General features: G+C 50.3%; 1 protein-coding gene across 8 annotated transcripts; it reads right to left on the bottom strand.

Annotated features, from left to right (window-relative positions):
- Nucleotides 1-1,873: 1,873 nt before the first annotated feature.
- HNF4A (hepatocyte nuclear factor 4 alpha) lies at nt 1,874-27,276 on the bottom strand. Of its 8 annotated transcripts, none has more exons than XM_080683363.1 (10): nt 26,963-27,256; nt 22,944-23,118; nt 21,766-21,860; nt 15,941-16,047; nt 15,134-15,289; nt 11,086-11,173; nt 10,548-10,703; nt 7,205-7,471; nt 4,983-5,135; nt 1,874-3,806 (listed from the first exon to the last, which is right to left on the bottom strand). In XM_080683363.1, the coding sequence occupies exons 2-10, from the start codon at nt 22,955-22,957 to the stop codon at nt 3,664-3,666; spliced, it is 1,179 nt and encodes a 392-aa protein (XP_080539489.1). In that variant the 5' UTR covers nt 22,958-23,118; nt 26,963-27,256; the 3' UTR covers nt 1,874-3,663. The 8 variants fall into 8 exon arrangements, with proteins under 8 accessions (XP_080539489.1, XP_080539490.1, XP_080539486.1 ...); XM_080683364.1 differs by having other exon boundaries at nt 1,878-3,806; nt 7,235-7,471; nt 26,963-27,276; XM_080683360.1 differs by having other exon boundaries at nt 1,878-3,806; nt 7,235-7,471; nt 27,000-27,276.
- Between the last annotated feature and the right edge of the window lie 551 nt (nt 27,277-27,827).

The following is a 27,827-nucleotide window of genomic DNA, read 5'->3' as shown; positions in this document are numbered from 1 at the left end:
AGCTTCCGGTATCATGGTTGGGGAAGCAACCTTCCCCCATTCTCAGTGAGGCCACATGGGTTGGGAGAAGCACAGGTTCAAGTCCTGGCTCAGCTGCTCTCTAGCTATGTGCCTTGGACAAGAGCCTTCACCTCTCTGAACCTTGGTTTCATCACCTCTAAAATGGGGAGAATAGGATTTGCTGTTTGTCTCCCAAGCTGATGTTTTGCAACTGAAATGGAAACCAAGCTCTGGCCACCAGCACTGAGATTTGAGATTAACTGGGGCAAAGGGTTGATGAGGTGGAGGAACCAAGGCCAGAGGAATTTATGGCAGTGCAGGGTTTATGGTTTTGATATGGACTTAGTAAGCACACTCTAGGGCTGCAATCGTCTCCTCTGCCCCCGCCCCCATGTCCATGTTGGCAGCAGCATGGATGGGGCTTCTGTTGCAACATTAAGGAAAACATTTCCTGGTACTCATGAGTGGGTAGGGACAGGGGAAGGCAGGAGTGGCCCCGGGATAAGGCAGGCAGCTAATGGTGCTCTTGAGGCTGGAGAACCTAATGGCCGACCTCTCACTAGAAAGGGACTGGCTGAAGAATTCACACTCATTTCCCCATGCCCACTTGAGTCCCTGGTGGTGGACACTTTGGGCACCTCATACACACACAGCTTTATAGTTACTAAGATCTCATTCCATTTAATCCTGACAACACCCCTGCAGAGAGGGATCATTCCCACTTTACAGATGCAGCTCAGAGGGATGGAGTGACCAGACCAAGGTTACAATGAATCACCCAGATGTGTGAATCCCAGACTGGAACTGCCAATCCCTCTGTTGGGAAAGAACTAAAAGGGTCACTATGCTCCACCCTCATCCTTGAGTGACACCACACCAAGGCACACCATCAGCAATCTCCCATTCACCCATCACTGAATGCCATGGTGTGCTGGTGAACGTCTAACAACCCGCTCTCCAGGGAAAGCCTTGATTTATAGTGTTTGCCAGTTCCTGTGGTGTAAATGCTTCCACCGCTGCTATCATTGCGACATTGCCCAACAGAGAGTAGGGAAGAGTAGCTAACAATCGGCTCTCACAAGCCAGCTCCAGCACACCTCTGAGTGAATGTGAGGCTGTGGTCCTTCGTGGTTAGTTTATCAGGGGACAAGACCAAGGTGGCTATGAACCTGGCTGGAATACTCAAGTGCATTCCTTGCTTTTTTAAAAAAAATAAATATTTTTATTGATTTCAAAGAGGATGGGAGAGGGAGAGAGAGAAACATCAATGATGAGAGAGAATCATTGATCGGCTGCCTCCTGCACACCCCCTACCAGGGATCGAGCCTGCAACCCAGGCATGTCCCCTTGACCGGAATCGAACCCAGCACCCTCCAGTCCGCAGGCCAACACTCTATCCACTAAGCCAAACTGGCTAGGGCTCCCTTGCTTTTATTCTTTTTCAAAACAACACTTGCTTTGATGAAATTTCCCCATGCCTACTTGTCCCTTATTGCTGGCAGGTTGACCCAGGACCCAGAACAGGGCTCCATCTTGGACCCTGATGGTAGATGACAGACCCTTAGACCCTCTTGCCATCCTTTCAGGTCTTTCCATCACCCCCTCCCTTATCGACTTTCATGTCTGCACACTCTGAGTACTCAAAATCAAGGGACCAGAGTGAGATTCCCACTTCTGCCTCTTTAAGGAAAATCACTTCCCCTGAGCCTCAGTTTCCCCATCTATAAAGTGGGTGGTGGTGGTAACAATGTCTAACCTGCTTACCTCTTGATGTGAAGATTAAACAATAATGGCTTTGAGGGCACTTTGCACACTGTAGGAGACTATTTTCATTCTTATTTCTAACACCTGAAAGGAAGAAAAGACACCCATCCAAGGACTTAGAAAACATACATGCCATTTATTTAGCTTTATAAACTTTTGTTAAAACACACAATAAATGTTTCTTGTTTGTTTGTTTGCCCCATTGGGTGGCAGTGACAGGGGCTCAGGTGTCAGCACAGGACCTAATGACATTCACACCCCCTGGAAGAAGCTGATGGATCTGCCAGAACCCAACCCACTTTCAGAACTGCTGGATGTGAATTTCACACTTCATCCCAATCAGGGCAAATCACAGAGCAATCTGGCAAAAGTAATTGGCTTGATCATCACAAGAAATCTAGGAGCATCCATGTACAACCCTTTCCTGTCCTCCCTGTCCCCTCTAGCAGAGCCACGGGGACTCTGGAAGCTTCTGGGAGCTGCCTAGAGAAGGAATTGTCTCAGTGCAGGAATTATAGGGTCCATGGATGCCCTCCCAACCATTTTTTTAGTCCATCAGATTTTGTTTTAGGACTACAACTCAGGTAGACAAAAATTCCAATGTGGTGTCCTCAGTTTAGAATCAGGAAAGTAAACTTGTCTTTACTTTGTTTCCTATAATTGCAATAAAATTATTAAAGTGGAATGGATTTCTCCTCCAGGAAGAGTTGACTTGGGCAGAGGACTGACCCCTGCCCCAGAAAGTTGCTACCATTAAAAGCCACTGTTGCCCCACTCCACCCCATGGGAAATTCTTACCTCAGCTTTGCTCCCATGACATTGGGGGGTGGAAGAGCAAACAGCAGGAATGACCATGATGAGCAGAATGACTCCAGCTTCCCTCCCTCACCCCACACCAGCCTGAGCCCCCTGGCTGGGATTTCTGGGGAACTGAAATGAGATGTGGCTAAGGAAGGCTGGAGAGCTCAGAGAAGGGAACACTCTCTCCTGGGATTGGGGATTTGGCTTGCTGGAGTGGGGAAGGACAATCCTCACAGCACTGGAGATGCAGAGAGTTCTCTTGGACATACTGTCCAAATACCCTTCATGCCTCTTTTGCCAAAAGAACCGATCACTAATGATGGAATTAGGGGGCACTGGGGTACTGCCCCATCTACCCACAAGGGTCAGCTTTGGCTGGGGGGTAGATAACCCATCTAACTATTCATCCTCCTACAAAGCACAGCTCTGGTCCCAGGTCTGGTCCCAGCTTTCATTGCCATGGGCAAGTGACATTTTTCAGAATTCCCCAAAGCCACCAAGATTCTGCATGGACGAGGCACTGGCTGTTTCATCCTGGGGTTTAATGGCTCCAGAATGTACCCTGAGTGATGCTCCCTAGAGCAAGTCTCAAACCCAGACCTCCCCCCGCCCCCCACACACACCCCAAATGGCCCGCTCCTGGAATGGCAGGATTCTGACACTCATCCCTCAGAGGTGGGGAGCAAAGAGAGAAAAAGGGCCTGGACACCATGACAGCACTCGGGGAGAAGTACCAGCCTGAGGGGGAGAGAGCTGTGCTTGAGCGAGGTCCCACGTCATCTCTAGGCAGCAGGTGAAGCAGCTGCGGGTAGATATGGATGAAGGGGAAGGCAGTGGCTTCGGCAAGAGAAACGTTGTCCAAGGCAGCAGAGGATTCTCCAGCTGGGATCTCCCCAAGTCAAGGCCCCATCATCCAGAGCAGAGGAGGGTGGCAATGTGACGTGGCCCACAGCCCAAGTTCTTGGGCCCTTTGCCCTTTTCACTACTGCTCTGGGACTGGCCCTATTGTCACAGCTTCCAGCCCTGTGACCAAGTGACCACCAGGGGCTCTCTGAGGGGACTGGAGGGCCAGCAGAGACCCCGACCCCCGGCAACTTGCTAGATGACTTCTTGCTTGGTGATAGTCAGCTGGGGGATGGCAGAGGGGGGCTTGACAATTGTGGTGATGGCTCCTGGCAGGAGTTTGTAGGGCTCAGACCCTGAGCCACCTGGTGGTGAGGGCTGTGGAGTCTCAGGGGTGGCTGGAGGGACAGAGAAACAGACAGGCTGTTCAGAATCCTAGCCCTTTGGGGAGTAAAAGGAAAGTTCTCCTCCCTCTCTGGGGCTCAGTTTCCTCTTCTATCAAATGAGAGAAAGAAACCAGATAATCTCTAAGTCTCTTATGGCTCAAATCTTCGGATCCCAGATCACAGTCTAATGTTCTATGAGGTCTGGAAGGCTATGGCTGGGCCAGGTCACACCCAGTTCCTACCAACCTCCACCTCCTCCTCTGTTTGATATGGAGACACGAGCTGCTTCTCCCAAACCAGGGCCCAAGTCTGCCTCTCCCCAAGGACAGTGGGACATGTGACAGGAATACCCATTCTTGGAGAGAAGGAGCAACAATTGATGAAACCCTAACTGGCTTAAAAAATTATCTGATATTTAGGTAGGTGAGTAACAGAAACTAATTGGCCTCACCCCCACAACAGGTTCAGAAAGTAACTTTGAGCCCAACCGGTGTGGCTCAATGGTTAAGCACCAACCTATGAACCTGGAGGTCATGGTTCGATTCTCTGTCAGGGCATATAACCGGGTTGCAGGCTCGATCCCCAGTAAGGGCCATGCATAATTCTCTCTCATATTGATGTTTCTATCTCTCCCTCTCCCTTCCTCTCTTTGAAATCAACAAAAACATAAAGAAATGGAAAGTAACTTTGATCATGACCCACTTGGCTAATTTTAGTCAATGGACAACTTTCCCAAAGAACAATGAAATGAAATGAAATCTCATTTTAGTGGACTGCCTCATCCCAATGATAATCTTACTCTTGAAGAACGTTGCCAATGACAAACTTACTCTTGTGAGATTTTACCTCAGAGGAGAGCCTAGTTCAAATGACATCCCAACCTAATAAATAGTCTCACTCAATTGTCTAGTGGATAGCCTTACCCAACTGAGAAGCCTTATTTAATGAAAAATTTTACCTAACGCACAACACCTAATGGATTTTTTACCCTAATGGATATACTCACCCAATGGGCAACCTCATCTAGTGGATTACCCCATCCCAAGGACAGCTTCATTCAGTAGAGGTTATCAGTCACCTTACTGAATAGCAGCCTTAACAAATACACAATCTCATCCCTCATCCCTACCCTGGCTCCCTCTTAGGCCCCAACCTCACCCATTCCTGAATAGAACCCATGTTGCCCACCTGCCTGCCCCCTGGGTCGGGGCCACTCACACATCTGTCCGTTGCTGAGGTGAGTAGGCATCGTGTTGGCAACAATGACGTTGGTGCCCATGTGTTCCTGCATCAGGTGAGGGTGCAGGGGATGATGGGCATGAGTTGCATCACTGGAGGATCCTGCAGGTAGAGGGAAGACTCAATGAAGATGAAGAGTTTGGGATAAGGACCATAGGCCTTGAGACACCATCTTCCTCAGGTGTGGCCAATCAACCTACCCATCCATTATGGATGATGCCTATTGGGTTCCTATTCCTGGGCTAGTAAACTGGGGTTTATCATTCCCATCCATGGACTTTATGAGGGTATTAAGAGGACCCAGCTAACCAAGAGAACAAAAGTGATTTAAACAAAACAGAAGCATGTAAGGAAGCATTGAGATAATTTAAATATTATCATGAGTATTGATTGTATATTAATATAATGGATTTAATCAACGGCTTTCGAAATTCCTTGGCATAGAAGTTCTTCATCCATTTGGTCCCAACTCACTTTTCAGCCAAGCTGACCTATTTACAGCATCTATGTGTTTCTTTGTACTTTCCTGTAATTTCCAATCTCTGCTTTTGCTCATGTACTGGCTCTACTAGAGATGCCTTCCCCACCCCTCCATGTCCACACGTCCAAATTCCAGTTCAGATATTTCCTCCTAAGGGAAGCCTCTCCTGGTTCTCTCCACCCCAGTAGGAAGTAAACTTCTCCTTCCTTGCAATGCCCAGAGTAATTAATTTATCTGTAACCCATCTTTAGGAATAACCACTTCTCCTGTCTGTGAGCATTACAATCAGTCCAAGCTTCCTTGCTTAGATCCTGCCTCCTATCCTTCCAGCTCACTTCATCTAGTACCACCACTGCAAAAACTCTTCAACCCTATTGAGGCTGCCAACTCACTGATCCCCACTTTTCACTATCACCCCATCTTTATTTCTCTTTTAGTGCAGCCAAGATTCCATAGCCTAGTATTATAATCCCTCCCTCCCTTGCATTCATCATCAGCTCCCTCATAGCTCCTCTTCAGAGTAAAACATTTTCAAAGGGTTGTCTACTCTTGCTATCTCCACTTCATTTCCCACTCACTCTGTAACACTTCCCAGTCTGGTTTCCTTTCCCATGGTCCTCTGACACTACTGCTCTTTTCACAATCGCCAAGAGCCTCCATTGTGCCAATCCAATGACCACCTCCATCCCTTTCCTGTGAACTTAATACCATTAAGTGCCCTGTCCTCCTTAAAACATTCTCTTCTCTTGGATTCTGGAACTTCCCTGGTTTTGCTCTTATCCCCTTGGCTCCTCTTCCTCCAACCTCCTCCCATGGCATCTAATTGCTAGAATACCATGGAGTTGCCTTTCACCCTGAGCTTTGGGGTTGTATTTTAGCAACTGACTAAGACATCCAACTGCCTCCATGATAATTCAACTTGGATGTCTAACAGTGATCTCGAGCTTAACTCAAGTCTAAAATGGATCCCTCACCATCACCACCACACCCAGCCTCCAAATGTTCTCTCTCAGTCTTCCCATTTTAGCAAATGGATCCACCAGCATTCCTGTTCCTCAGAGCAAAAACATAGGTTTTATCCTGGACTCTCCTCCTCCCTCTCTCTCCCCACATCTGATCAATCAGCAAGTCCTGCAGGTTCTTCCTCCAAATAGATGATCAAGTTTTTCTCTGCTGCTAAATTCCCAGTCATGCTTTAGTCCAAGCCTCTATTTGTCTTTTCCCTGATCGGAGACAATAACATTCTCAGGGGTCTCCTGTCTCCATTTTGCACTCCCCACTCCCTAAATTCACTTTCCACCCAACAATCAGAGTAGTTTGTTTAAAACACTAGTCTGATATTCAATCTTCTTATAATAGTTGCATAAGAATAAAATAAAAATTTCTGATCATGGCCTATAAAACCATATACTTACCATTTGGTTTCTGCCAGCTCTCCATCTTCATCTCATACAACTCCCCCAGCTCACCACCTTATCCTCCTTCTCGAACACACTACCCTCTCCTGCTTCAGGACTTCTGTATTAGTTACTTCTGTCTAGAATGTTTTTCTCTTGACTTTTAAATACTCAATTTTTTTTTTTTTTATCCATCTGGTCTAAGCACAAAAGTCACCACTTCAGAGAAGTCTCCCTTGGCCAACCTGTCAAAAAAGGCCCCGTCTCTTGGAGAGACCCCTGTCCCCGCCCACCTCTCTGCCCCTCCGGGGCGGGGCACGGACCTCCCAGCAGCATCTCCTGCAGCAGGTTGTCGATCTTGGCCATGCCAAAGAGCTTGATGAACTGGATCTGCTCAATCATCTGCCAGGTGATGCTCTGCAGGGTGGGCAGCAGCAGCAGCAGCTCGCCGAAGCGGCCACGTGAGTCATACTGGCGGTCGTTGATGTAGTCCTCCAGGCTCACCTGCACCTGGGACCGCAGCCTCTTGATCTTACCCGGGTCACTCAAACCTTTAGCATCTGCAACAGGAGGGGGTGGGCAAGGGAGGGCAGTGGGGCCCAGTTAGAGCACCTGGGGAGTCAGGACCCAGACTTCCCCTGACTCATGGGGCCCTCATAGGGGGCCTAGTGGCTCAAGGTCACACAGGGAATCCTCAGCAGTGCTGGGATGAGGATTCAGGGTCCGCAAGAAGCAGAGCGCACTAATGCAAATTGTAGCTTCCTGGACTCAGGCAGAAAAGTGTTTCTGTCACATTTCCTAAGATGCAGAACTGGGAGAGAGGAGTGAGGGATGGAGGATGGGACTTCAGGAACATCCCCAAGAGGGCACTTAGCAACTTCCTCATTACACATGGAGAAACTGAGACACAGAGCAGGGAAAGGACTTGGCCCAGGTCACACATCCAGTGTTGGCAATCCATGATGTGGACTTGGGGGTCCTGACTCCCAGTTGAGTTCCCATTGTCCAGATCTCAGCACACACTGCTTCTGCTGCCTTAGAGCTGTATCCCCACTTCTCTGCTCCCTTGTCTGCAGCATCTTAGGGTCTCAGCTTAGGTTTCACCTCCACCAAGAAGCCTTCTCCATTCTACCCTCCCCAAGTCCGCATTATGTGTCCATCATGTTCCCAAATTTCTGTGGCTCTTCCATTACTACTGACTGCACAGGAGGCAATTGTCTCTTCCACTAGATGTGTGCTCTGGGCAGGAAGGCATATATATCATTTGTCATTTTAAACCCACCACCTAGTACCATGCACAGTCAGTACTTGTTGAATAGATTAAAGGATAGGTAGATGGATAGAAGGATAATTGAATGAAAAAAATCAATGGATAAATTCTAGATCCTCAATATCAAGAAGGGGACCCAAGTAGTCCTCCAATGGATAATCTCAAACTTCATGGAGGTAATGCATTTATTTCCTAATGTAAGTGGCAGAAAGAGAATTTCACCTACACATCCAGTCCAGGATGCTCTCCACTAACCATGTTTGTGCATTCTTTTACTCAGTCAACAAACTTTATTGAACACCACCTACATGCCAGGCCCTATTATAGGTCACCTACCCCTCCAAGCCAGGTTACTGACCCTGACTCAGCGTCAGTAAACCTGCACGTTTTACTGAGCTATTTACTCTGTCTAGCCCTGTGCTGAGTGCTCCAGGGGATATAACCCGGGCCAGACTCTCAAGGAAACTAGAACTAGCACTCTTACCCTTTAGGAAATGGGGACTAGCATGTGGTAGGTAAGAACATGGGCTTGAGATCTGAATAGTCTGAAGTTCAAATCCAAGCTCTGCCATTTCCTGGTTGTGTGACCTTGGTCACATTAATTGATTTACCTGTGCTCAGTTTTCTAATCTGTAAAATGGAGATAGTAATTCCCACCTCACAGGTACCATGTTGCAAATAGTAAATGAGATGATCCACACAGAGTGTTTAGAATGGTGTCTTAAAGAGAATTCCATAAATGGTGATCATCTCCCTCTTCATTACTATTATTACTAGAGGTGATCTTCATGCAGGTGGGACCTAAGACAGTGCCTGGAGCACAGTAGGTGTTCTCCAATATGTAAGGAGGAAAGCAAGCAAGCAAGCCTTTGGGGGCCCAGGAATCTTGACATTGTAAAATAAAATCAGGCTTTGCACAGACATAACTACAAACTACAAATGCAGGTGGAAAGTCAGTAGATGGAATGGGGATAGGAGAGTCAGAACTGAAGGACAGGGTGGGGATGCGGTACAGTAGTCCCCACTTATCTGCAGGAGATACAGTCCAAGGTCCCCAGTAGATGCCTAAAACCACAAACAGAACTGAATCCTTTATATACCATGTTAGAGACTATATATTTTTCCTACACATACATACCTATCATGAAGTTTAATTGATAAATTAGGCACAGTAAGAGATTAATACCAATAACTAATAAATACTAAAATTGAACAATTATAACAATACATTGTAATAAAAGTTATGTGAATATGGTCTCTTTCTTTCTATCTCAAGATATCTTATTAAACTGTACTCACCTTTTCTCTTAAAGGAAGTACTTTTACGGCTTCTCTTTGGATTGTCCAAATTGCCAGCATCGCTACTCTTGCACTTTAGGGCCATTATTTAGTAAAATAGGGTGACTTGACCACAAGGACTGCAATACTGGGATAGTCGATCTGATAACCCCATTGGTTACCAAGTGACTAACAGGCAGATAGCATATGCAGAGTGAATATGCTAGAAAAAGGGATGATTCACATCCTATGTGGGACAGAGCAGGAGGGTGCAAGATTTCATCACACTACTCAGAACACCCTGCAATTGTAAACTTATGAATTGTTTATTCCTGGAATTTAACCACAGGTAACTGAAACCACAAAAAACAGAACTATGGGTAAGGGGGACTACATGCTACATGAAGGGTTGGAAAATACTCTCCACAGTTGATAGGACAAGAAATAAAGGCATAAGCACATAACAAACATTATAAAGGTGATCAATAGAGACACTAAAAGAGCCAGAAAAATATATTAAGAGAATGGAGGAGAATAGGAATGGTGATAAAAGAAGTGAAACCCTCCACTAGCCTAGGAGGAAAAATACGACCTAAAAAAGATAAAGCAAGAGAGAGCAGGCTTAGCATTTTATTTTGAGCTCGAGGTAATGGCCAGAAGAAACGATAAAGAATCAGAAATGGCTCCCTCTGGGGAGTAGGCTTTAGCAGGAAAAGTGGAGTAGGGAGGAATATTTGCATTTTAAGTATGTGCAGATATTATTTTGCTAGGGGTAAGGGTACACTCTTGAGGAAAAGAAGATAAAAGGAAAGAAATGAAGGAAAGAGGGGAGATGAAAGAGAAGGAAGGAGGGAGGAAGGGAAAAGAAAGAGAAAACCCCAGCCTCTGGATTCAGTGTGCCCTGACAAGTCATATCATCCCTTTGAACTTTGATTTTTCCTTATCTCTGAAATGGAGCTAAGAAAAACACCCTCTCCCGGTTGTTGTACTAAAGAGATGAGGTTGTGAACTTGGGGTCTATAACCCAGTAGGAAAAGTCTGACAGAGGGTCTGGAGCATCGGGGGTGGGTGGGAGGTGTGGACTATACCTGGGTCAAAGAAGATGATGGCTTTGAGGCAGGCATACTCATTGTCATCGATCTGCAGCTCCTGGAAAGGCAGCACCAGCTCATCCAGGATGCGCATGGACACCCGGCTCATCTCTGCCAGCTCCGGGCAATGCCGGGGGATGATGTAGTCATTTCCTGGATGAGTTGGGAAGGAGAGGGGATGGAGAAGCTACCTTGGGTGTACCCTTACCCCTAGCTCTGAACAGACCCTGTCCTTTGCAGTGGCAATGCAGTTGGTGCCCATGGGAGGAGTGCCCATTTTATGGATGAGAAAGTTAAGACCCAGATTAAAGGAATGAGTTGCTTGAAATCATCAAACTGGGCCTGGAATCTGGCTTTGAGTGTGTTTGAACTTCAATTCCTTGGGTCCATATTTCCTTGCATCCAAGGGGAGAGGGCTATTTCTGATTGGTCTCCCTTGCCCCAGCATGCTGCCATGGACATCTCCTGTGCCCAGGTGGGTTCCACACTGGACATGCCCTCCACAGAGCCCTGGCTGAGCAGGCCACCTCCTCACCTAGTAATAGAACGTCTTTGAACACCATAGAGCGCTTGGTGGCTCCGAGAAGCAGGTGCTCGCCGGCATGGGCTCTGAGCAGGGCCACCTGGAAGAGAGAAGGGACAGTTCTGGTGCCTGCACACCTGTGAGGGCTGCTCCTAGCCAATTCACCGACACTGGGCAAGTCAGCCTCATGCTTCCCTCGCCTTTACCTGCCTGAATTATAAAACAGGCATCAGAAAACTGCTGCCTTCTTCCCGTAACTGATCAACCGGGGATCTGGAGAAGATTCAGCAGGAATCCAGGAGGGGAAAGAACACGCACTAGGAGCAGGGCGACCAAACACTGACTTTGACCTTGAATTTCTGTGTCCTTGGGCAAGTTGCTGCTCCCCCCTGGGCCTGGTTTATGTGCCTGGTGACAATATTCTGGGTATATTTTTTTCATTAGAGGTGCAAAGGCTTTCATCAGACTCTAGAGAGGGTCTACCACCCCGAAAGTCCTAAAACTGTGGGTCCCCAATTCCTACTCATGGGCCAGCTATGAAAGATTATGAAGAGCGGTTTATAAGAATGCAGATTCTTAGGCCCTACTTCCAGAGATTCTGATTCTGTATGTATGGGGATGGGCCCAAGGATCTGTGTTAAACAAGCTCCCAAGTGGATTCTGATGTGCAGTTGTGTTTGGGAAATCACTGCTCCAGATTTCCAGGCATCTGCCCACTTGACATTGTAGGATTCTAGTGGATGAGCTTGACAGACACCTTCCCTGCAGAGAAGACAAGTCTAAAGTTGGAGGTAGGAGCCCAGCCAACTCACAGGAGGACATTGCCTGCCCTTTCAGAACCATCTGCTTCAGTACTAGCATGAGGATCAAGATGGGCTGGAAAAATAGTATCAGGCTGGTAGCCTCAAGGGTCTTATCTGCAAGGCTGGGTTAGGGAGTTCAGAGGGTTTTAGCAGGCTAAATTATTAAGTAAAATGCTTTTGTTCATTAATTCACTTGATTGTTCATTCTTCCAGTCATCAAATGTTAAGTGCCTACTAAGTGACAAACACGTTTTAGGCAATGGGGACACAATGGTGGAAGGAAAGGGAAGGGAAGGAAAGGAGAGGAAAGGAGAGGAGAGGAGAGGGGAGGGGAGGGGAGGGGAGGGGAGGGGAGGGGAGGGAAGGGAAGGGAGGGGAGGGGAGGGGAGGGGAGGGAAGGGAAGGGAAGGGAAGGGAAGGGAAGGGAAGGGAGGGGAGGGGAGGGGAGGGGAGGGGAGGGGAGGGGAGGGAAGGGAAGGGAGGGGAGGGGAGGGGAGGGGAGGGAAGGGAAGGGAAGGGAAGGGAAGGGAAGGGAAGGGAGGGGAGGGGAGGGGAGGGGAGGGGAGGGGAGGGGAGGGGAGGGGAGGGGAGGGAAGGGAAGGGAAGGGAAGGGAAGGGAAGGGAAGGGAAGGGAAGGGAGGGGAGGGGAGGGAAGGGAGGGGAAGGGAAGGAAAGGGAAGGGGAAGGGAAGGGAAGGAAAGGAAAGGGAAGGGAAGGAAAGGGAAGGGAAGGGGAAGGGGAAGGCAGGGGAAAAGAAGGGAAGGGAAGGGAAGGGAAGGGAAGGGAAGGGAAGGGAAGGGAAGGGAAGGAAAGGGAAGGGAAGGAAAGGAAAGGGAAGGGGAAGGGAAGGGAAGGGAAGGGAAGGGAGGGAAAAAGAAGGGAAGGGAAGGGAAGGGAAGGGAAGGGAAGGGAAGGGAAGGGAAGGGAAGGGAAGGAAGGTGCTGGAAGGGAAAGAGAAAGTGAGGAGAGAGAAAGAAGAGAAGAGGGGAGCAAGGAAGGAAGAAAGGGAGGGAGGAAGAGAAGAAGGAAGGCGATAAGAGCACAGGGCAAGAATAACTCCGTAAATGGGAGGTCAGAAAAGACCCACCTAAGGAGGTGGAATTGTTCTAAGGCACATAGTAAACATTCAATAAATATTTGTTTGAATGAAGAAAGGAAGAAATGGGTGAATGAACGAATGAGCAAACTAGTTAACTTCCTCTCCAGATGCAGCCCCTCCTGGGCAGCCACCTGTCCTTACCTAGTCTATTCCCCTGTGGTTAAACCTGGTGAGGATGCCAGGAAAATAGGAGAAATGTCAAACAGGAGGTGAGAGTACACTTTCCATGACCAGGACAAGGATGCTTATTATTGAGCGCTTCCTACACTGTACACAGGGCAGGGCCTTGTCACTTACCCAGTGGTTCTGATTGACAGGGAGAAGACCTGGCATCAAGTCCCAGCTCTGTGGCTGCCTTGCTCTGTGACTTGGGGCACATCACCTTCCCTCTCTAGGCCTTATTCCCCTTACCCAATGCTACCCCAGCCTTCCAGGTTTCAATGGATTGATATTCCAGACAAAACAAGAAGCAAACAACTTGGAAAGTGGTTCCTGAGCAATGTCTATAGATTTGAGGTGTCCTTTGGAAGACAATGACCCCCATCTCCCAGGTGTGTCTCCTCCTCCTCCCCCACCCCCATCTAGAGCAAATGGGCTCCTTGTACACCGTGTTGGGGAGCTGGGAACCCTCATGAACCGGGTCCAGCCCCCTGACATGGCAACTGTTCTGGGGGTGAGCAGGCAGGGGGGTGTTAATGATTGTCCCATGTTATTGGCCACCCATCACTGCTCTCTGAGAATGCTCTGAGCCCTAGCCAGGGAGGTTTGAGTGGGAAATCGAGGTTAACAATTGTTCAGCTTGGGGGTATCTCGTTGCCCTGCTGAGCCCCTGGGAAGGAACAGGAGGGATTAAACATTAATATAGATTCTCCAGCAGAGGGGACCAGGGCCAGAACACGAGGATCAGGGGAGAAGGCAGGGGCTCTGCCAAGATCCCTGCTCTGTCATCCCTCCCAAAGCGGGAGGAATCCGTGTGAGAGGGCATCTGATCCAGCCCCCAGTGCGAGGCCCAGGACCAGCCAAACCCGTGTTTGCACAGTGTGTCCCATCGTGGGACACTAATAGGTGTTCCAGGAGAGGGTGGGTGTAAAAGGAGTTCCAGGAGTCCCGGGTCTGTCCACAAAGTTCAATAGGTGCCTTGCCTGTGGGGCTTCTCAGAAACTTGAACAGACTGGCATGCGCTGCCAGTCTTTCATGCAAATGTGCAAAACGGAGAAGTAAATGCACCCATGGACATCTAGGCCCTGTCCACTGGGACTCTGAGCTTCCCTCAGAGCTGAGAAGGTGACCCAGCCCAGCTCTCCTTTCCCAGACAGGAAAAATATCTGCAGAGGCCTAGAGGTACAGGAGCTGTCACTTGTGATATTTCAGAAACTCATCTGTCCTCAGACACCATCCCCGCCCCTGCCCCCGCCCCCCGCCACATACACACACACAGTCCCCTGTTCCCCTGGGACATTTTCGGTATGTCAAAGAATGTACTTTGGGAAATAAAATGCTGAGCTATACCATGTTGGTGGGATACAGGAAGAAACTGACACTTAGGGAGGCCAGCTGTGGCCCCCGGCACTGTGTAGTGCTCATTACATGATTTACGCTTTTCAAACGGTAATGTCCTCAATCCTTCCAACAACTTTCTGAAGCAGGTATTACAATTTCCACTTTATACATAAGAAAACTGAGACTCAGAGACAGGAAGTAATCTGTCTTAGATCACACAGAGAACCAGTCTTAAAACCAGGGCTCAAGCCCAAATCTCCTGATCCTTGGCCTTGGGCCCCTGTCAATATCTCCTCCGGAGAGGGGCCCGGTGCAGAGGTACAGTGGATAGAAGCCTGGACTTTGGAGCTTGCCTGCCTGGTTCTAATCCCAGCTCTGCTGGATACTAGCTGTGTGACCGTGAGCAAGTTACTTAAGCTCTCTGTGCCCCCGTTTCCTCACCTGTAAGATGGAACTAATAATAGCACTACCTCATAGGGTTGTTGGAAGGATTAAATGAGTTAACATTTGCAAAGTGATTTAAACAACTCCAGGACGCATGAGCACTACGTGTGTTTTGTTAAATAAATTCAGACCAGTCCAAGGCTATATCCCAGGTGGGCCAGCAGGTCCCTCCTGCCCAGTGCCCCCACTGCCCACAGTCCATGCCCGCCCGCACCTGGTCGTCCAGGGGGAGTTCGCAGAAAGCTGGGATGTACTTGGCCCACTCAACGAGCACCAGCAGCTGCTCCTTCATGGACTCGCACACGTCGGCAATGCTGGCGATCTTCTTTGCCCGGATGTCTCCGTTGATCCCAGAGACAGGGGAGGTGATCTGGGGGGAGATGAAGGAAAATGCTGGGGATGGGTGGGCTGCCTTACACGCTCTGAACCCTGCAGAGGCCCCTCCTCAGATAGTGTCCCTGTCTGGAAAAGGGGAGATGGACTGTGGGTGCCGTCTTGGCTCGGAGGAAGTTTAAGGGAAAATGGACAGAAGGAAGGATGCTGAAGAAGCCCTGCTGCCTGCCCCTGCCTCCTCTTCCTCCAAATCCTCAGAATCCCAAGGAACCCCTCAGCCCTAGGGGAGAAGCAAGGCAAAAATCCTCATCCTCATATGGTAGAGGAAGAAACCACAGCCCAGGGAGGTGCTGTGATTGGCCCAAGGTCAATTTGCTACTCTGTCCACTTGTTCGCTGCTCTGCTGTCCTGGGGCTAAGCTGATCTCAGGCCCTCAGTGAAGGCAGAGATCTGCTTGGCCTGCACCATGTGGGCAGTGGGATGAACTAGAAAGTGCCCCAGAGTGCCAGGCCTGCATTCCAGTCTTGTCTTTGCTACTAAACTGGCTGTGTGACACTGGACTCAGCTTCCCTTCTGTGATATCTGAGGGTCCTTCTAGCTTCGGGGCTTGGCTGGGGAAGGCGGGGTGGAGGTGAGACTCCTCTTCAGTGTGTGGGGTCCCAGGTGGGTGGAGCGGTCACCCCAGTACCTGCTGGGACAGGACCTCCGCCTGCAGGAGCGCATTGATGGAGGGCAGACTGCTGTCCTCATAGCTTGACCTGCGAGTGCTGATCCGGTCCCGCTCATTTTGGACGGCTGTGAGGACAGCAGAGAGAAGTGAGGAGGGAGGGCAGGGATATGGAGGAGGGGAGGGCTGTCGCATGACTGATGAGGAATGGTGAGGTGCAAGGGGAGAGAGTTCAACCCTGACAGAGTTTCTGCAGGGCTATCCTGCAGGGAAGGAGGCACAGTTGGAGGTGGGAGTTGGAGGGGTGCGTCCAGGGGACAGAGCCCAGATCAACTTGTGGGAAGGAAGGGAGACAGATTCTAACCCCGCTTGTTAGAACTTTCCAAATGCCAAAACTGCCCCCACACATTGCGGTGACTGCAGGAGTGACCCACCCATCTCTGGAGGCATGCAAGACAATGATGACTTGGCAGAGGGCTTAAGGTGAGTCTTGAGCATTGAAGAGGGGATCTGTCAGGGGTCCTCAAACTTTTTAAACAGGGGGCCAGTTCACTGTCCCTCAGACCATTGGAGGGCCGGACTATAGTTTTTAAAAAAAAAAACTATGAACAAATTCCTATGCGCACTGCGGGCCCGGGATGAGTCGGCTGCTAAGCAGGACAGGCAGCGGCACCCGGCGGGCCGGATAAATGTCCTTGGTGGGCCGCATGTGGCCCACGGGCTGTAGTTTGAGGACCCCTGGAATAGATTTTCAAGCTCTGTTTTGAAAAAGGGTCCCTTTCTTTCCAGATGAAAGTGTGTAAAACAAGCAAAATGAATTCCTCTGGGTCAGTGGTCGGCAAACTCATTAGTCAACAGAGCCAAATATCAACAGTACAACGATTGAAATTTCTTTTGAGAGCCAAATTTTTTAAACTTAAACTTCTTCTAACACCACTTCTTCAAAATAGACTCGCCCAGGCCGTGGTATTTTGTGGAAGAGCCACACTCAAGGGGCCAAAGAGCCGCATGTGGCTCGCAAGCCGCGGTTTGCCGACCATGGCTCTGGGTGACAGGAGATGGCCCAGGGATTCCTGAACACTGAGGCAGAAGGCCTGGACAAGGGGATCTGGAGGCCCCGCCTGCCCTGGCGGCCTCATCCAGCAGCAGGAGTTGCAAGGGATCCAGGCTACCCTTCTCAGAGACAGCCAAGGTCCGCTGTCCTCCCCCTGCCCATTGCTGGGCTCTCTCCCAGGAACTCAGAGATCTGGGGCCTGTGTCCACCAGGGCCCCACACCCCACTGCGTGTCCCCTTCTGGGCCAGTCCTGGCTGGAGATATAAGATGGACCTGCTGCCTTGGCCCTGTTCCTTGGACTCTGAGAAGCCTTCCTGTACAATGAGGCTTGGCTGAAGCTGGGAGGAGGGAGGACGCGGTGGGAGGAGAGCAGTTCCTGTTCGGAATTGCCACTTGCTCTCCGTGTGGCAGTAGAAATCACTTCCTCTCTCTGGGCCTCAGTTGCCCCATCTATCAGCTTTTGCTTCCCAAATTGTCTCTCCCAGCTCAGAAACAGGCAGTGTATTCTCCCACTTCCAGCCTGGGAGTCTTTCTCTCACACACCAGCTCTACTCATGCCCCACATGTGTGAGTGGTCCTTACACAATCCATCCTGGCTCCCATGCTGCCTGGGCCCTGACTTCTCGGCCCTGGAGCAGCCCGGGACCTCCTCACTGGTCCCCTTGCTCCTAGCCTTGCCCCTACACTCCATGCACCTCTCAGGTCATTCCCCTCCACTGCTCATTTTGGACCAGTGCCTCCCCATCTCCCTCGGAGTGAAGGCACAGCTCTTCCCTGTGGCCCTTTCTCGCTGATCCTCTTCACTTACTCTGTCCCCCAAACCTGCCTCACTGCTCCTCCGACACACTCTGGTGCTGCTCTTCCCACTGCCTGGAATTCTCTACCCTCTATATGTCAAGTACACAACATGATATTTGGCATCTGTATGCTCTGCAAAGTGAGCATCCTCAAAAGTCTAGTGACTACCCATCACCATACAATTCACCCTCCAGGGCTACTTTTGGGTTTAAATGACTGAATTAGCTGCATCTTCATGTCACTCCTGTCCCCGTGCAAATGTCATCTTCTCAGAGGTACCCTCTGACCACCTCTCTGAGTGGCATTCCCTCCTCTCCCTGCATCCTGCTTCCTTCTTCCTCTTGGCACTTATTGTAGAATCATATGTTCATTTCTTTACTGTCTCTCTCTGAGAAGGAAAGCTCCCGAAAGAACTCCCTCTTGTTCACTTCTGGGGCCCCAGAGACTAGAACAGAGCCTGGCACACAGTAGGTGCTCAATCAATATTTGTCGAGTGAATGATAGAAGGCGCTGGAGGAGACAAGCTCTGTTTGCTGGGAGCACCCTAGGCCCTGTGTCTCAGTGGAACATTGACATCCCACCAATGTCTCTGGATTTCACACATTGTTGAAATCAGAGAATGAAAGTCAGACAGTCTAAACGAAGCCAGGAGTCAGGGGGATAAAATAGAAGTCCCAAGATAAGGAATCTCTCTGGAGACCCACCACCCTGCATGGGGCCAGCTCCCAGAACCGCTCCCCAGCCTTAGTCCTGCCCCACCTGCCCTGCCCACACCCTCCCACAGAGGCTGCCCGCACCCACCAGGGCGCCAGGAGGAGGCAGGCTGAATAAAAGGGCTGCTGTCAGCAGCTGCGGATTGGGCTCCTCAAGGTTAGGCCGGCCTTATCAGTGCCCGGCGCGAGCTCAGTCACGGAATGATGTTTTCCAAATGTTTGCTCAGTATTAGCAGGGTCGGGGACCTAATGTAACTTCTATTGAATATTAACCAACCTGGGCAGAGGCAGAGAGGAGGATGAGCTTGTCTTCTCAGAGAACCCCTGGATGGGGGCCTACTAGGGGCTGAGCTGAGGTTCCAAGAAAGGCCCACCACCAACCCACACCTCCTGCACCCCTGGCCCTGCTTCCTGGTTCTAGGTGTCCAATTCCAGGAGCCTGCATTTGTCCTAGGACCACCAAGTAAGTGTCGGGTTATAGGGAAGAATTCTCAACCTACTGTTAGGCCCACTGATCCCCAGGTTTCTCCCCAGAAAAACTTGTCACTTCAGGGAACTCACTTTTGGCCACCATGGAATAACCTCTGGCCAAGATTTACGGGTCTATGAGATTTAGAGCCCTTCCCTGGGGTCAAGAGGAACTTTCAGGAATCTAGACCCAAGATGATTCCCACGCTGGTCCCTCCCAGTTTCAATCCCGGGAGCTTGGTACCTGCCCAGCTCTGGGTGCCTGAGTTCTAGTCCTGACTCCACCCTTGAGTCAATCATGTCACTTCTCTTGCCTCAATCTCCCCGTCTGTAAAGTGTATGAAGAAGTAGATTTGATAGCCTCAGATACACCTGTCTTGTCTATAAATTTTGTTTGCAGCCCATTTTTAAAAATATATGTCAAGTACACAACATTATAATTTGACATCTGTATGCTCTGCAAAGTGAGCATCCTCAAAAGTCTACTGACTATCCATCACCATGCAATTCACCCTTCAGGGCTACTTTTGGGTTTAAATGACTGAATTCTGCTAAGACCATCAAGATAGAAAAATGAAAACTTGTACCAGCTCTTCTGATCCCTGTGGCTTCCAAGAATTTCTTTTGGAAGTTCTTACCAGGCTATAAAACTTAGATAGAACTAGTAATAGCCTTACTTCCCAGAACTTGACCACAGTGGTGACTGAACACTTTGCTGCCCTGGCCTATTCTCAAAGCAACCAAGGGACACGAGCACATGTCACAATCTTAGCCCAGGTGTGTAAATAAGCACCAACATTTACTCGCCTACACTGACTTGCCATCAGCCAATTCTCCTACCCTCCTGACATGATGCCACCTTCCCTGAGCCAAGAAGAAATTGTCAAGGCTAAGCAAGGGCAGAATTGCCTGGTGCTCCCTCTCCCCTTCTAGGAGCCAGGATGTGGGCCTGTGCCTCCTTGGCAGCTTAGGGGGAAGACCAGGAAACAAACACACAAGCCCCAGTGTCTGTGGTGAGGCTCACAAAGCTGGGAGGGACCACTACCAACCCCCTCATTTTATAGAGTCCAGAAGGGGCAGAAACTTCCCTGAAGTGACACATGGGAAAATGACTCTGAATGCTTTACAAGGGACACATATAATGGCAGATCAAAGCTGGACCAGGCCACATACAGCCCAGGAAGGCTGCTAACCTTCTCCCACCTGCCTGTCACAAGGCATGCAATTTTAACACGAGAGATTCATTCTCTTGATCCTAGAATCGTGACGGTGGGGTAATAGAATCACTGACTATTGGAACCATAGACTCTTAGGCCCTTAGACTATAGTTCTCAATCTTCCTCTTGTCACCAGGTGTTCATACATACAGGGGTGGGCAAAAGTAGGTTTACAGTTGTAAGTACGCAAAACAGTTTATTCTTGTATTGTTATCTATTATTGTATTATTATTATTATTATTATTATTACTATTAACCTACGTTTGCCCACCTCTGTATATCACATCCCCGTCTTCAGCATTTCTCATGCAGTTCCCAACTTGGAGGTGAGAATGGGTGAGAGAGGCTCCACACCACTGAACACCAGGCAGGGAGAGGTGGGGGGCATTCGCCCTCTGCAAAAGCCCCTTCCCCACTTTGAGAACCACTGAGGTCTGGATGCTAGAATTATGTTGAGAGCAGGAGGGGGCTACTCCTTCATCAGGGTGAGCAGGCCCAGGTTTGCCACCGGACTCATGAGCTCACGCCAAGGCCCTATTAGGATGAGGCACAGAAATAATTCCTAGGGCGGGGGCAGAGAAAACGGGGTCTCAGAGGCAAAGACGGGGAGGGGAGGTGACCACAGCTGAGCTCCTCTCCTCATTCGGCTCAGCAGGCTGGGTCCCAGGTTCCTGCTGTGGGGTGGGATGGGGGTAGGGGGCGTGCAGGACTAGACCAGAGGTTTGGCTTCGGTACCACAGCTGTGGGCTAGAAGTGAAGGCCTGGGGGCTAGTCCTAGAACTGGAAAGTGTGAGTTGAGAGGAGAAAAAGATGGAGAGATTTGATACTGGAAAGCTATTTTTAGAAGCAGTTAAAAGATTTTTGCTTCCTGAGCTTGGACTGAATGTTCTTGAGGCATGGAGGGCATAAAGCAAGCAACATGGAGGTGTCATCCAAACAGCACTGGACTTGAGTTCAAAGCTCTGGATTCAAACCCCAGATTCTGCATTGACCAGCTGTGGGGCCTTCGGCAAGTTGCTGAGCCATTCTGGCCTCCGTTCCCTCATGCATGATAATAGTGCCACCACACACAGTTGTCATAAGAACAAAAGGAACTATCCATCATGGAAAAGCCCAGCCCAATGACTGGCGTCTGCTGGTATCAGGAGGCCTGGGGAGACCTTAATCAATGCACTGCGTCTTCCCCTTCTCCACTCCCCAGGACAAGTCCAGTGTCCCGTTCCCCCTCCTATTTGCTGAGTCTGGGTAGTACATGGACATGTGTAATATCATTCTCTACACCTTTCTTAATGTTTGAAATAGTACATAAAGAAAAAACACCGGACTTGGCTGCCTTGTGGTGGAGAAGGCAGGCAGGGGTGGTGATGGCTGGGAACCCGCATAGCCACAGTGGGAACTTATCTCTTTGAATCGTTCTCAAGACCAAGCCCAGCCCCTCCCTGTGGTCAGATTTCTAGGCCCTTCCTTCTCTCAGCCATTAGTCAGTCACCCTGGGGCCTGTTACTGAGTCATAAAGTTGTGTCCCCAGGTGTAAATGACCGTGGGGAGCTGTGGTGCGGGTGGGGAGTGGTGGCAGAGGGAGGGCCGAAGCTCACCTTCCTTCTTCATGCCAGCCCGGAAGCACTTCTTGAGCCTGCAGTAGCGGCACTGGTTCCTCTTGTCTTTGTCCACCACGCACTGCCGACTAAACCTGGGGAGGGCTTTGGATGGTTGGATGGAAAAGGGACAGTCCTCCCATCCCCAAGGTGGAACTAGAACCCTGGCCATCTGGTTGACCCCAGCCTCTTTGCTGTAACTAACCCTTCATCCCAGAAGTTCTCATGTTAACCATGGGAAAAGCTCAATGGAGTCCAACCCTGTCTTATTAAATGTAGGGAAACTGAGGCTCGGAGAGGCAACTCGTAGACCTGGATCACTCAGCCTGGGGTAGAGCCAGGTTGGGAACCCTAGCCTCTTGAGTATCAAAGCACCGCTATTTCCCTCACATCCTACTAGTCCAGAGCAGGCTCCTGGTTATAGCTAACGGTCAATACGTGGTCCACATAAGCCACTCTCTGGATGGGATATAAGTAGAGGCAGTGCCCCACAGTGGCTATAGGTGGGGCCCTGAGTATCAACCTGGGCTCTGCCATTGATTCGAGCTGGGTGACCTTGGACAAATTCCAAGCCCTCTCCATGCCACAGCTTCCTCCTCTATAAAATAGGAATAATAATAGTAACCACCTCAGAGGGGCGTTGACAGGGGAAAATAATTCATGGATGGAGCCTGGCACAGTATCCACACATGGCAAAGGCTCCTAACCAATGGCTGTTATTTTATTATTGCTGTCACTCAGAATGGCAGATGCTTTTAAAGGAGGGATCTCCAAGGCTTTAGGAAGCCCTTGGGGCAGGTGGAAAGGCCTGGGGCCAATCTCCAATCTGCCCTAGAAAAAGCACCAGCTTGGGGGTTGGGCCCCATCCTCAGAGGCTTGATCCCAAGCCTCATGGGTCCTTATTTGCTAAGTGGGGAAAATAACAGTGGGTGTGTGGACTTAGTATGGTGCCTGCATATAGTAAGGGCTCAATAAAGGGCAGCCGATAGCTTTCTGATCCGTGAACGAGTTTCCTAGAATGGCTGTTCCCATCTGAAGCCACAAGGCCTAGGAAACCAGAGGAGGCTTGAAGACCTTGAAGGGCAGATGCCTCTGGGAACCCGTAGGAGATGACAGACCCTGGGGAACATTAGCCCAAGGGTGCCTATTTCCCAAGACCCCGAGCGGGGGTTCCGCACCTGCAGGAATACATGTGGTTCTTTCTCACGCTCCTCCGGAAGAAGCCCTTGCAGCCATCACAGCTTGAGGCGCCGTAGTGTTTGCCTGTGGCCCGGTCTCCACAGATGGCGCACAGGGCACTGACACCCAGGTTGTTGGTCGCGTTGAGGTTAGCACCTTCTGATGGGGATGTGTCTGCACGAGAAGGAAAAAGAGGACTCAGAAGGGCAGAAGGTTACCTCCTGGAGGCCCTGTTTTTCTGGTGTTTAAATTTACAAACCAATATGAATGTTGTGGGGATCTCCCCAGGGCTCCAGCCTCAACCAGAATGCCATGCTGTTCCCACTCCCTCAGTGACCTTGGGCAAGCCCCTTGGCCTTTTGGAGCCCCTGTTTGGCATCTCTAACTTAGGTATCATTGTGACAGTGACTTCACAGAGTTGTTTGTGAGAGTCTGTTCCTCTGCGATGGCGACTACTAGCCCAGCTTTCTCTGGGACGTAATGAAGACTTGGCCACACCATGGATGCTTCCAACCTTATAGAACCTGATTGACTGGGCATAGAGGGCTGTGGAAGGGACAAATACTGCAGCATCGGCCCAGAACCAGGCCTTGCCATTTATTTCTTATGGAGTGACCCTGGGTGGGTGGGTCTCAGCTTAGTGCCCAGGGGCCCTGACAACTCTCCTGGGAAATGAGAAGACATGCACCAAGGACTGTGGCTCATTCGCCCTCCTGGGAGGGTCATGACAAGAAAATGTGCACTCCTCAGGTACCTCGTTTCCCAGAGGCAAAAGCTACTGCATCGACATAAATGTAAGGAGGGTTAAAAGAGGCAGGTGACAAAGATCGTGGATTGGATGCTGGGGGTTTCGGGTGCTAGTACTGATGCTGCCACTAATTTGCCTGTGACCTTGGGCAAGTTTGTTTCATTGCTTCAATTTCCCCTGGGCCTCAGTTTCCCTAAATATAAACAGGGGAGTTCCTCTGTTCTAGTGGTTTCCAATTTTTTTAAAAAAAAATTCAGTAGCCGATCCCTCTTTATATAAGCAAATCTTCCACCATGGATAGACCTCTTGGAGAAGATGATAAACACTAGGTCCCATCTCCCCTGAAGAAAGCATGCATGTGCACAGCACACAAAGTCATAACACACTGTTCTCATAGAACCCTGAGGCCGACCTTGAATTCCTAGGGAACAACCAGTTAAGCACTGGCGAGGGGCATGGTACTGTATTAAGACCACAAAGTCTGGAGCCCTTTTGCCCAGTTAGAATTCCAGTTGCCCACCTCTTAGCCCTATGACCTTGGCTGAATTAATTAACTTCTCGCCTTCCTTTCCTCACTTGTAAAATGGGAGGAAAATGCCCTAGGATGTTGTGGTGTTTCAGCGAAGTGTTTGTCACAGAATAAGCATTATATCGACATTTGTGAAATAACTTTTCTGCAGAAGAAAACTCTCAGAGCACAAGACTTCCCGCCTCCGCGTGCAAGCAGACTCCGCTGCATTCATCCTGCCGTCACCTGGCTGAACATCTCCTAGTCTCCCCAGGGTGCCCAAGAGTGCGGCCCCCTCCACTTGGTGAATTATTCCTGGAGATGGGGATAATTGTTAAGCCGTGCTGGTGCCCTTTCTCCCTCAGCCTCGCCTCCTCAGACCCCTGGGAAGAGCTGACCCCACAATTCCTGGCCATTCAGGATGAGGCTGGGGGAAGGGGTGTCCACATTCAGGATGGGCTGGGTGCTGCCAAGTATATAATCTCCAGGTGAGAACACCAAGGCCCAGAGAGGTCAAGTGGCTTGCCCGGGGTCATTACGCTGCTGGGAAGTAGAGGAGCTAGAGATATGGCTCAGGGGTGCTGGGTGATTCTGGCTATTGCTGCCCTTGCTGGGGTGTCTACTGGGGTCTCTGAAGCAAGGAACCCCTGTTGCTTTTGGTTCTGAGTCCAAGATGGGGACAGATGGGGAGCTATCCTTGGAGCTTTTGAGCTACCAGCCCAGGATGTATGCCAAACATAACCCCAACTCTCAGACCACTTCAAACTCCAGTAAAGAACGTAAACCCTTCTTACAGGCATTCGGAGTTCCTGAGATGACTCAGGTGGGGCCAGGACCACTTACCAGTGCTAAGATATTAAGCACCTTATCTTATTTCATCCTCTGGTAAGTCCTGGGGTGGGTGCTATTATTTATTCCCACTTTACAGATGAAGAAACTGAGGTTGCAACAGGAAAGAATCTATGCCAGAATGTGAGCCCTAATTTTTCTGGCTCCAGGGCAGGAGGCTGTGCTGTCTTCAGGTCACCCAATCAAGGGGCTGGGCTCTGCCTCAGGAGCACAGGATTCCTGGGAGCTGGAGGCATGGCTCTGCAGGGTAGATGGCACCAGCCCCAGGGAGCCGCCTGGGGCTGGGTGGTGGCCAGGAGTGTGACAGCACACATTGTCCTTGTGGGGGTCACATGGCACCCCACCTAGGGCAGCAGCTCCTTGTTTACCATTTCCTGCATGTTTGTCCCTCAGTTCCTCACGTGACCCTTGGATACTCCTAAAAGCTGGCCAGCAAGCAGACTTGGGGTGATTAACCTATTTTGTAGAAGAGACCAGGAGAGGAGAGGTGACATGCAGGCCACACAGTGAATGGATGGCAGAGATAGGTGAGCAGTTGGTGGGACTGACTATGGACAGTGCCCATTGACCACAGGCAGGGCAGTCACCTTTTTCCGGCTGAGCCCAACTGACCACAGGCCCTAAAGGCCTGGGCTGAAGCCACAGAGCCAGGGCAGGAAGGCAGGTGGCAGGCTGGCCTCCGCTGGCTGCCACCCACTTCTCCACTGAGGCTGACTGGCCACCAGTTAGGGACCTTTCTCTCCAGAAACTTCCTGGCTTTCAAGTCCCTTTCCTCCCCCAACCTCCTTGTGAAGGAGAACACTCCCCCCTCAGATGGGCTCTCAGTGATTATAAACCTGGAGAGACACATACAAGCAACAAAATCTGCTCAAAGACAAATGGACATGTTGCTGATGAGAATCTCATTTGGTGAATAGCAACGTCAAAATCCTGCACATCATGTCTGCATAATCGTGGCCCCCAAACATCACCGGGCCTCAGTGCAAGGATGTCACATATACACAAGCAGGTACATACAGGGCACGAGTCAGAATGCCCATGCAGGAAACACAGGGCACACAAACAAATCCACATCCATGGTACATGTGTGCAAACATCCACAGACACATGTACACACTCACCGCCACTTAGGTACATAAGACAAACACAGGCACCTCTAGAAACACCAACCAACACAAACCCACTCAATGAACAAACACAAATGAAAATGGGCACAGAACAGGTGCACACAGACAAATGTGCACAAAGATGCAAATGGTTTCTGTGGGCACACAGTTGCCAGCCCAGTATATCACCACCCACCCACTTACAGGGGAACTCATGCGTGTGCACCACACCAAGAAGAGGCCATGATCACACACAACACACACACACACACACACACACACACACACACACACACACACTACTGACTGGTGTCTCAATAGCAAAATTTCCCTGAGAACTCCGTTTTCTCTAAGTGGGGCATTCACCCCAGGAAATTCTCAAAGACACCTGAAACACAGGGTGCCTCCATCTACCATCTCCAGGGACCGGACGTGCCTTCCCATCTCCCTGGACCTAGGCCCAAGGGATTCAGGAAGGGGCCATGCTGGTCACAATTACTAGAGCTGGAGGGGAAGAAGGAGCTCCCCGGCACGTCCCCACTCCCAGTGACACGCTGAGCAGGATGGCTTTGAGGTACAAGGGACTGCAAGGGCCTGACAGGAATTCCTGGGCCTACTTTTGCTGGAGGTATGCTCTTGCAGGCCTCCCCTGACCCAGAATGCCTCTGGTCACTGTACCTGGGCACATTTCCTTTACCTGGCAACACCTGCACTGGCCTATCAGACCAACCCGGCCATCATCTATCATTCTCCTCCCAACCCAAAATTGAACGCCGGAGACCTGCTCCCACACCTGGGCATACCTACCCAACGGGCATTCCTAGGCACACGTGCCTCCACCTACCATTGCCCATCGTCAACACCTGCACATTCTCAAATTCCAGGGTGGTGTAGGCTGGGTCCAGCGCAGCACTGTAGTCGGCCATGTCCATGTCGACCAGGGTTTTGGAGAGGCGCATCCTCCCCCTCCACTCCTCAGTCACTTGCCCTGCCCAGGATGCCCACCCGGAAGGCTCCAGGCCGAGCCGGCCCCCGCCCTTCACCCTCCCCCTGCCTCCTCCCAGGTGCACCCTCTGCCTTCCTGCCTTTCAAACTGTCCTCTGGGAGGATCTCCCGGAGTCTGGGCCTAGCCTCCGAGAAGGGGTGGAGGCTCTGCCAGGGAGGGGTGGGGGTTAATGGTTAATCGGCTCCCCCACTGGTGGATCGTCTGGGCGGGGCCACAGGGATTTGGCTGTTAGTTGGTTTCTGGCTGACACCAGGGGTGCTATTACAACTGGTGGGGCCTTACTCACCAATATTCAGTTATTGATTCTGCAAGATGGAGAGGTTAGCTCATCAGCACTCATTTGACCCCCTGACTCAGCCACCCTCCAAGCCATTGTCACTCCAAGTCAGGCATTCTAGCTGATATGCTGGGACGCTGAGAGCCCACCACCAAGGTGCCCTAATTCAATGACTTCCCAAATCATTGACTTTTACCCTTAATGCTCTTACAGATAAAGCTGCCTCATGGCTCATGAATTAAAAACCCAAATCCCAGGCCCGACACCAATCTTCTGGATCCTCATCCTGGGAGCTCCCTTCCAATTTCCTACTTCCTTTAGGGGCAAAATGAAGAGGCAGTTTGGTAGGGCCGGACTCACCGCTGGTTCCACTCCCCTGCTCCCCATGA

This window comes from Plecotus auritus, assembly GCF_963455305.1.
Source record: "Plecotus auritus genome assembly, chromosome: 8".
NCBI lineage: Eukaryota > Metazoa > Chordata > Mammalia > Chiroptera > Vespertilionidae > Plecotus > Plecotus auritus.
The sequence above is the reverse complement of the archived record's forward strand: the minus strand, read 5'-3'. Positions and strand labels throughout refer to the sequence as shown.

Coding starts and splice junctions, on each gene's coding strand:
- HNF4A (XM_080683359.1), bottom strand. CDS start 27,114: ATGCGCCTCTCCAAAACCCTGGTCGACATGGACATGGCCGACTACAGT. Junction 23,119..26,999: donor GGTGTTGACGATGGGCAATG/GTAGGTGGAGGC, acceptor CTTCTCGTGCAG/ACACATCCCCATCAGAAGGT. Junction 5,136..7,204: donor CGCCCCGGAGGGGCAGAGAG/GTGGGCGGGGAC, acceptor CTCTACCTGCAG/GATCCTCCAGTGATGCAACT.